Source organism: Sorghum bicolor, chromosome 1 (genome assembly GCF_000003195.3).
Source record: "Sorghum bicolor cultivar BTx623 chromosome 1, Sorghum_bicolor_NCBIv3, whole genome shotgun sequence".
Lineage (NCBI taxonomy): Eukaryota > Viridiplantae > Streptophyta > Magnoliopsida > Poales > Poaceae > Sorghum > Sorghum bicolor.
Window position 1 is genome coordinate 79454841 of NC_012870.2, and position 9942 is coordinate 79464782.

Consider the following 9942-nt stretch of genomic DNA (forward strand, 5'->3'; position numbering starts at 1 on the left):
ATGACGGCACGGGACGGGAGGCCGGACGGCGAGAGGTGCTGACCGTCCTGGGCTGGTTGTGTGCCTAGGAGCGGGCCCGCATTTTATGCATGATGGGCTTCCTTAGAGTCCAGACTGGGCCGCCAAGACAAAAACAGTTGAGGTTTAGGCCCTGTTTGGATCATTATCTGCTTATATAATACTCCCTCCGTTCCAAGAATCTTATAGAGTCAAAGCATTTTCAAGTTTGATCAAAATTATAGAGAGAAATATTAAGATTTATATAACATAAAGTGAGTATACTATGAAAATATAATTAAGAAAGAATCTAATGATCCTTAGTTGGTATCATAATAATAATTATTTTATCATATAAATTTGATCAAATTTAGAATAGTTTGACTCTCCAAGATTTTTGGAATGACTTACAATTTGGGATGGAGAGAGTAATAGTCACGGTTTAGAGATCCAAAGAGGGTTCTCGATGTCACGCATGCAATGGGGTCAAGCATGGTATTAGATTCAGTTAGCTCACGTGATATGCCTAACAGGATTTGGGTTGTATTAGGGTTAAGATAGAGTTCAAGTCGGACCTCCAACCTAAGCCATAAATGAGGTCAATCTCTATTGTAACATGAGATAACTTGGCAGCTTGTTTGGACGGCAGCAAAACTAGATACGCACCCAGATGCCACTATAGCTGCACTTTTGGAACTGATGAGAACCCATAGTTATACCCGAGGATGTAGTAGGAGCTGACCAAACCTCATGAAAAAACCAATGCTTTAGTGTCGTATTTTCTTCTATGGTACTTATATTTAATACTTCTGCGTTCTTCGGTTAGTAGATTCATTATAGTCTGCATTTAACCATGCATCATGTAGTTGTGATATATACTCCTTTATGAGTAGGATGAGTGGATGGACAATGGATTCAAGGGCCGAGTATGATGTCCTATGCGAACGCCATATGCTATCTATTTGGCTGGAATCAAATCGTTCAGGATGAGACGGTGCAGCATGAACCCATTTCTCAAATTTGATAAAAACAACCTCATTCATCATACTAGTAGGAGTACTAATTATTAGCTTGTTAATGAGATACTAATAGATAACTCATTTCGTTCTATAAACCAAACAAAAAAAAAGTGCACCCTGTAACATTCCTAAGCACATTGACACTTTGGAGGCCTCCCGGTCTGTGGTCAGTGCCTACAAACAAGACGTAGTGGCTTCAGACCAACGCCAAGCTATTCAGACTTCCAGAGGAGGCAGACAGGCAAAGGAGCATAACTATAACGGTGCAGATTAATCAAATATATATTCTAGAAATGGAAGTGCTCAATATGTTCAAAGTTGCATGTCAGATACTTGATATTCATCTATATGGATTGTAGCACAGAAACCCACAATAGTTAAAAGATATACTAATTTGTTTTTTATCATCATTTTACAGATAATGGATAGGCACGGTAATTTCTTCTGTGTTCTTTGTTCCTTATCCTGTGTTTTTTCCCCCAAAAAAGAAACTCTTCATCAAACTGTCGTTAAAAGAACCTCAGCTGTAATTGCAAAGACACTTCAAAAAATCAGCTGTATATGATTTGATCAAACATGAAAAGGAAAGCAGATAATGATCCTCCCAAGTAAAATTCTGAACCGGCTGCTATCAATAGATGATGCATATGCTGGGGCAATGTGTGTATATAGGATATGCTCTTTTTTGACTTTGCAATAGCTTACATTACGTGCTCTTGTTCTCCGAGTCAAAAAGTGGATTGAGCAGGAGCAGCCTTTGTTTAGATGATATAGGACCGAGTTCAAGAGCTTGGGCTGCAAAGTATCGACCTTGTTAGGAACATGGAAACTTCATAGAAAATTAGAATGATATTCAAACTAAGTTCCTTTAAGACTACGGAAAAAAAAATTGTACATTCCAAATAGGTCGGTGGTGAAACTCATTTCTGAATCATTGCTCCTATCACCTCATTCTTCTATACAAAAGTGGTTATAGATGTACTGGATCAAAGGATTAAAAGGGACACAACCAAAAGAAATAAAAATTCTCCGTGAGTAATCTGGATTTGCCAGTGGAATAAGCACATTCTCTGGTTAAATCCTCCAGAAGTTAACAGCAAGTCGAAGTTTTCATGTTGCATGCATTTCGTTTCTTTGGAATGACTTCTGCATGAATAAACGGTTGTTTATCTCAGGAAGTAAACACACGAATCTTGTCTTAAATAACACAGAACATCAAACAAGACTCAAACTGAAATTGTTAATGGAGGTTGAAAAATAAGCTATAAACAATGTAAATTAGATTTCTGAAGGCTCTCTTCTGATTGTTGAGTGTAAATGCACACAGGACCAAGCATCAAACCAGTGTTTGTGGCTTCTACTCCATTGGAGTGTGGAAAATCTTTGTTCTGCAGCTGCAAGCTGAGAGAACAATATTTTTATAAGAATGCAGCAGAATCTGAAGATACAGAACATATCAGTTGAGATGTTAGTTAGATGAACCCACTTCTCAATCTTGTTGACTATACCAAATGTCTACATGGGTAACATAGCTGTGTGGCTGTAAACATCAGCAAAAGCAAGGTATTATGACATTATTCAGCTCAAATATGTCCAGAAACATTTGGCTTCCTGAAACAAGTCTTAAATGGTTTGAATCAGCATCAACCGTACAGTTGTTGAGATCACTAGCTCATCACAAGAATATTTGGGCACATACATATGACTCCTGGTTCTATACTAGTACAGTTACAACACTGTTAGCAGTTAAGACAGCTACTAGTACTCCCCTAATATCTAACTGATACTACATGCTACAATCACCTTTTCACTGTAATGAGTTACAACAACTTGCATTCCCCTTAATCTATGAACCACTGATTGTTTCGGCAGCGGTGAAGAGTTCAACTGGAATGTTTTGCGATCAGAGTTCAACTGGAATGATGGCAGTAGTTTTGCAGGGAGCAGTCTGTAAAAGACCATCATCCTAAGGTCATGGCACAAGACTTACACAGTAAGTAGAAATGTTAAACCCCAATTTTATGATGACCAAAACTTAAAGGTATTTGTCCTTGATTATCTTCACTATCTCTTCGACTCTCTTAATGACTTTAGGATTCATCATGTCTCTTGCTTGCCCAAGGAGAGTGCCTTCTCTGCTATTATAATATGCATCAACTATAGCTCTTGCCCAAGTGTGCATCGCATCTGGACTCCTACAATCCGCCAGGCAACAAGCAAGATTAAAACAAAAGAAAGGGTATACAAAATCATTGCCAGAGAACCAGTTACTTACGTGTATAATGTATCAACATTGTCCCCTTGAAGTTCAGGACCAGGAGTAAAAGCATCATTAAGTGCACTTAACCGTTCTTCTGGATCCTCTATCATTATAAGATGCTTCAGTATTCTGATATCCTTCGGCATTTGTCTCTGGAGATTGGCCACCGCAGTCATATATAGGTGAAACATTATATCCTTTGCCTGTGACATGCATTGCAGATCAGGAAACACCCAAAGACAAATTTGGAGCACTAGAGCACAACTACAATATGCTAAAGAGTATAGAAACTCAAGCACATATGTGCTTGCTGAATGCTATAATCATTTACCTCAGATTTTGTGATGTCAGTGCCCTTTGCAGCTGACCAAGCTTTTGAAAGCATCAACACTAATGCAGAATCCAGTTCTTTCTTCTCAGCCAAGTCATCAATCTTTCTGCAAGCAGCATCCACTGAAGGTGAATTAAGTATATCTTTTAACTTCAGTTCTGCAGCATTCAAAGCTTCAAGGCTCCCTGTTGTATCATCATGAGCTTGTAGAGCATCTACACAATCATTTCCAAGCTTCGCCAACTCTACAAGGACAAAAAGGTCCATGCTACAAAATATAAATCGGTAGAATCCAATTGGCCAAACAACACAAACAACAAATGAAAATCTTTGTCTTCAGATCAGGGATGAGCACTAATGTTGTCTACATGCCTATAAGCAACTAATGAGATTCAAAACTCCACAATAGTTATTGTTGCACGAAAGTGAAATTTCGCAGAAATTATTTAACAATTGAGAGAAAAGAGTTAGTCTTTCATTATGACAGTGCAGGTAAATCAAAATACATTCTAAAAATGAAACTGTTTAGGGTCTTAAGAGTTGTACAATGGATATAGCTCTATTTATTTATAGTATTGGAGTGCATAAACTCACAAGAACTAACATATAGTTAATTGTTAGTGTTATGTCTATAATGCAGATAAGCAAACTAGTACATCTGTCCATTTGATATGTTTCTCTATTATAATTAATGTGTCATATATTTTTTTGGGTGCCCGGGAGGGGGGGTGACAAAATAGCAAAAAAAGGGGGAACAACATATAAAGTTACATACATCATAGACCAGTACTCAAATGCCTCACCAGTTTGCTTTTCAGGTTCATCATGATAAGACTCTGCAACATAGTAAAGGTGATTGAAGAATTCCACTGTGAAATCTTTACGCCTCTTAGCAACAATAGAACCAAGTTCGTCTGATGGTGTGGATTTTACTACTTCAAGAAGTTCATTATGCCTCTGTACGTCCTCATCAATCTGAAAAAGGAGGGGCAAACTATATTAATATCTGTTATGAGGAATCCTAAATCAAATAATGAGGTAAACCATGCCGGCAGTGAACCAGTAAATGTGTGACCTCTTTAAGTTTTCTACCAAGTCTGAGAAGATTGTGCTTCATCTCAGGGTTCAGCTCTGTATCTGCTTTTTCCTGGCAGCGTTTAAAGAAATGAGGCCTTATGTTGTCCCATTCCCTGCTAAAAGCTAGTAATTTTCTCCAATCCATTGGTGTAGGTTTATCCACCAGGAATACACCAATTAACTTATCACATATTTTAATCATTTTATTGTCTCTGGAGTTTTGGTTCATCTTAACAGCCCTTTCTGATTGATTATCTTCATGAGATGAAGCATCCATAGCACTATTCAGATATCCACTGCTTGATGGCGAGCTTTCTACAAAATCATCAGAAACCGCTGCCACACCACCAAAGGCTGAGATAGAACAGCATGACTTGGGAGGACCAAGAAACAGACAACCTAAGATCAAGAAAAAGAAAGTATGCTATTACACAGAGAATAAAATTTTCAAGAATAGATCAAGCACAAGATATAAGGAACCTCATGAGCTTAATCTACTAGATACACCGAAATACATATCGCTGCAATGTCAAGAGACTTGTGTATGCCTAGTAGCTAAGCATCTGACTAGACTAGTATCAAATGCTGCTCCTACACATTAAAGAAGGTGATAGAGGTCAAAAGCAAAGAGGAATGCCTGAACCTGAACCGTATGAAAAGAACAAGCATTAAAAATGCTACTAAAGAAACTCGTGTATGCCTAGTAGCTAAGCATCTGAGTAGACTAGTCTCAAATGCTGCTCCTGCACATATTAAAGAAGGTGATAGAGGTCAAAAGCAAAGAGGAATGCCTGAAGCATATGAAAAGAACAAGCATTAAAAAATGCTACTATAGAGAAAGAAAGATAGTCAATACCTATATAGTATAAAAAATCTACACCAAATACATGAAACACAGTCAAGAGATCATTGTATCACCTTACCTAATTTCAAGGGAAAAAAAACTACACCAAAGACATTAAAGATAGAATAAAACTAAGAAGGGAAGTGATTTTTTTCAATTGACATTCTTTACTACCTAGAATGTTGATGCCTTCATACAAATATTTCCTTTTGTGTTTTGTCACTAACACTTACAATAAATTTTTCATACAAATAGCAAAAGAAAAACAAATTCTAATTTTCAGTTTATCTGAAGGAAAATGCACAAAGGAGGACCTTAAATAATAGACAAATGAATGAGGTCACAGGATGATAGGAAAATACAATTCATCAAAAGAGCCTTCATTTAATGCAAGCTTCAAAAGAACCTTTTGTATAGAGCAAGTTCTACAAGGAACTAAGAGCTGAACTTAGACTACATATAAAATTCTGAACTGACATGCTCCATAGCACCCTTAGACTAATTAGTTGTAGTGTGTGCCAGCATTCAACGTGACAGTAGCAATCACTGATAGGAACAACATTTTCTGTTAGTGCATGGCATACTCTTAGTTCTATTGAATATATGCTATGTTGTGTCCTTTTCTGTCTAGCTTCTTACCGTAATCACTTGTAGTTAAAATTTTAAAGAAACTTTTGGAGAGAGCTGATTTCAAAGCAAAATCTGAGGGATTAACACCATACCAGAATTTGGAGATCATGGGCACTAGGAAAATGTCAATTTTATATGTGGCTGGTGACTAAAAACAAATGTTGGACAGCTGACAGATTTGAAAAGAGAGGTTTGCCACACCCAGCCCATTGCCCAATCTGTGACCAGAAGCCTGAAATGATCAACCATTTGCTGGTTGGTTGTGTATTTGCCCAAGTATTCTGGTTCTTGTTGCTCCGAAGGGTTGGGTTGCAGAGCCTTTCACCACAGCCCACAGTCCCATCCTTTGATGCTTGGTGGTCTGATGCAAGTTCCAAGGTTGATGGGGAAGGTTAGACAGGGACTCAATTCAATGACCATCTTGGGAGCTTGGTCTATTTGGAACCTCCGTAACCGGTGTTTTTTTTATGAGTATCACCGAGTTCATCCTCGATCACACGGTCCAGTTTAGAGATGAGTTGAAATTTTGGGGTTTAGTGGAGCAAGTGGTATTTCCTACCTCACTGCCCTAGCACCTGATGAAGTCTAGGTCAGATTTTAGGGTTAATATTGGTAAGTTTCCTTTTCCTTTTAGACAGTGGGTGGGGGAGTCATTGGATCCCTAGTGTGGGTTGGTCTTGAACATGGCTCGTGTTGAGTACTTGAGTGTTGTTTGTAAGGATTATCTACCCATTTTATTCTTCTTAATACATGATACACAGCTCCCCTGCATGTTCGAGAGAAAGAAAAAAAACACCATACCGGCCTATGGGAAAAAAAAAGGAGAACAGAACAAGCACGATGTTTGACCCTGGTGTGTGGAAATCCACATATCTGTTACCTCAAAGTCATGAGTCTCATGATTACGTTCAACCACTCTTTTTTTTTCATTATAAAATGACATGGCATCAGAAGAAATCAACAACAATTGATATAAACAAAAAACTATGTCAAAAACCACATATATTATCTTCCTCTTTTAGCATTACCTATTGTATATGTATTTTTTATTTGCACAACCAAAATACACTAAAAACAATATGAATCTAGTTCTTGGGCTGACAATAGCATAGGTTGTGAATACATAATCAACCAACACTAGCTATTGTAATGGTTACAGTTTTGATCAACATCATGATAATTTTGCATGAATAATTGAATACAAAGGCCGTTCTGGACGTTATTCAGCTCGCACATATAGGGCCCAAACAGCCAAGTAGTATACAGGAGCCACTAGGTTGGCTAGTAGATTAGGAAAGAGAAAGAATAGGAAAAGTCAATCCGAGTTAGAGTTTAGAAACTGAGTGTCCCAGCTAAAAGTAATAGCCCCATGCGGGTTTGGCCATCTTGACTAAAAAGGCCAGCCAGCAATGTGATAGACAAAATCAAGCACGAAAAGGAAGGAACCAATCCACTCTTTTCCCAAAATTCCACCTGTATGCAGGAGGTGCCCACAGCAGGCAGTTCAACATCTAAACGATCACAATATTTGGAAACCTGATTTGGGCGGTTTCTCAATCTCCGCACTCTGAGAGTTCATCTTCAAACAAATGGCAGAGTCCAGGGTTCCAAAAAGCGGCACTAAGCGCACGATTCAGCGCGCTGAAGCGCTAGGCGGACGGGTAGCGCCTCGCTATGGGGCATAAGCGCTCCCAAAGCGGCGCGACCGCCTTTGGTGGAGCAGCGGCTGCTGGCTCGCTCTGCCCACCGGCCGCGCGCGGCGCGCGGCGAAGCCGCAGGGGCCGTGCGCTGTCGACAGTCCAGCGGAGGCGGGAGGGGAGAGGGAGGTGCGTACGCAGTGTCGCCGGCCGGTGTGCTGAGGACGGAGGTGAGGTCGCGAGGCGACTGGCGAGAGGCGGGAGGAGCCGCTGACGCCGCCGCTGAGCCTGGGACTGCCCCGCCGTCGCTGAGAGCCCGAGCCCGAGCGCCGTCTCCGTCGCCTTCATACCGAGCGCGAGTTGGGGATGGAGCGTCGCCTTCATGCCGAGCGCGAGTGGGGGAGGGAGCAGCAGATGGAGCGCCGGCGCTGCGACGAAGATAAGAAACGGCGGCGGCTATCAGGCTGTGTGCTGCTGGGTGAAGACTACGCGGCGGTGCGTGAGCTTTTTTACATGGGCCACTAAATAAAAAAGGCCATACCATCTCTTTTCTTTTTTGTTACTTTTTTCTTTCTTACATATTTTGATAAATTAGCACATACTTCCTTCATTCTAAATTGTAAGTCATTTTAAGAATCTTAAAAAGTCAAAACATTTTAATTTTAACCAAAATTATAGAAAAAAAATATAAAATTTTGTGGCATCAAATAAATATACTATAAAAATATAAATAATAAAGAATCTAATGATACTTAGTTGATATCATAGATGTTATTATCCTACCATATAAATTTGCTCAAACTTAAGATGTTTTGGCTCTCCAAGATTCTTAGGACGACTTACAATTTGGAATTGAGGGAGTAATATATATTTATATATCTATAATAACATATTTAAATCCACTCCGATTCAATTACAGTGGAATTCATATGAACATATCAATCCTGTTAATTCTAAGAATAAAAATTCTACTCAGTTTTATCAGATTGGTGAATCGAGGAATTTGTTCAAGGTCGTGGTGGATTTGGGCATGAGCGTGGTAGCTATGGGCAGGGGCGTGGTGGTTTCACTCAGGATCGTGGAAGATTTGGTCCAGGACATGATCAGGGTAACAACAGAGTTGGGGGAAGGATAAATTCGTGGAGGCGAAAGGATGAGGGTACTGGTAATGAAGAGAAGAGTGGAGATACTTTTGCTGTTGAGGATACTCAAGCCCAAGATTCTGAAGAAGAAATCAGAGACAGATGGGAAGGGAAGAGTAATCTTAGTGGAGACAAACAAGTGCAGGAAAATCTTAAAGATGCTGATCTGCCAAAGGAGGAGGCTCCAAAGAAAGAAAGTAAGATAAAATCTCTTGATATTGCTGATTCTTCGCAGTCTATGGGTAAATATGTGAATGTTGCTTGTGAGTCTTGTGGTCTCTTTAATCATGCTACTCAAGATAGGCGTAGGATATTATGTGAGATTTGTGGTTTTACCAATCATAATACTTATGATTGTAAGAGATGTCTTCCTTGGAATTATGGTCCTGAACTTTGTGCCACTCAAGTAGAAGAACAGATTTTCTTCTTTATAGAGGAATGTATTGATCCTACAGTGGCTCTAGAAAAACCTAGCACTGCTGTCATTAAGGTGGTTAAGGGTAATGCCAATGCTAAACAAATTGAGTTTGAGTTTATAAATCTGATTGGGGCTGATACTTGGAGATGGCGAGCACGTCCAATAGCTGAGAAGAAGTTTATGCTTAGGTTTCCTAATGCTAAGATGGTGAATGAATGGAGCCATATTAAGAATTTGACTCTGAGAAATGATGCCCAAATTATGACTGAAACATGGTCTCCTGCTATGGGTGCTAAAGGTATTCTGGTCTGCCTGGTTCAGAGTTAGTGGGGTTCCAGCTGATCAGAGATCTATTAAAACCCAAATGTCATTTTTTCGCATGGACCTTGCTACATAAGAAGATCCTCACAGCAAACAATTTGATCAAGAGGAATTGGCCGAATGATCCCACATGTAAGTTATGTAGTGCCAAGCCAGAAACACCGACACACTTGTGCAAGGACTGTATTTTCTCCAAGCAAGTTTGGGCCCTAATAAAGATATGGTTTGGACTGTCCGTGATTGACGTGTTAGGGGAAAACGGATCA

At 39.6% G+C, this 9942-nt stretch overlaps 1 protein-coding gene across 2 annotated transcripts; it reads right to left on the minus strand.

The window, feature by feature from the left end:
* On the minus strand, positions 2566–8295 carry LOC8077987 (uncharacterized protein At4g37920, chloroplastic). 2 transcript variants are annotated; one of them, XM_021450968.1, is made up of 6 exons: positions 7993–8295; positions 4683–5083; positions 4411–4582; positions 3608–3852; positions 3292–3479; positions 2566–3203 (listed from the first exon to the last, which is right to left on the minus strand). In XM_021450968.1, exons 1-6 carry the CDS (start codon positions 8177–8179, stop codon positions 3170–3172), a joined length of 1227 nt encoding a protein of 408 aa, XP_021306643.1. In that variant the 5' UTR covers positions 8180–8295; the 3' UTR covers positions 2566–3169. The 2 variants fall into 2 exon arrangements, with proteins under 2 accessions (XP_021306643.1, XP_002468634.2); XM_002468589.2 differs by having other exon boundaries at positions 2566–3211; positions 7993–8293.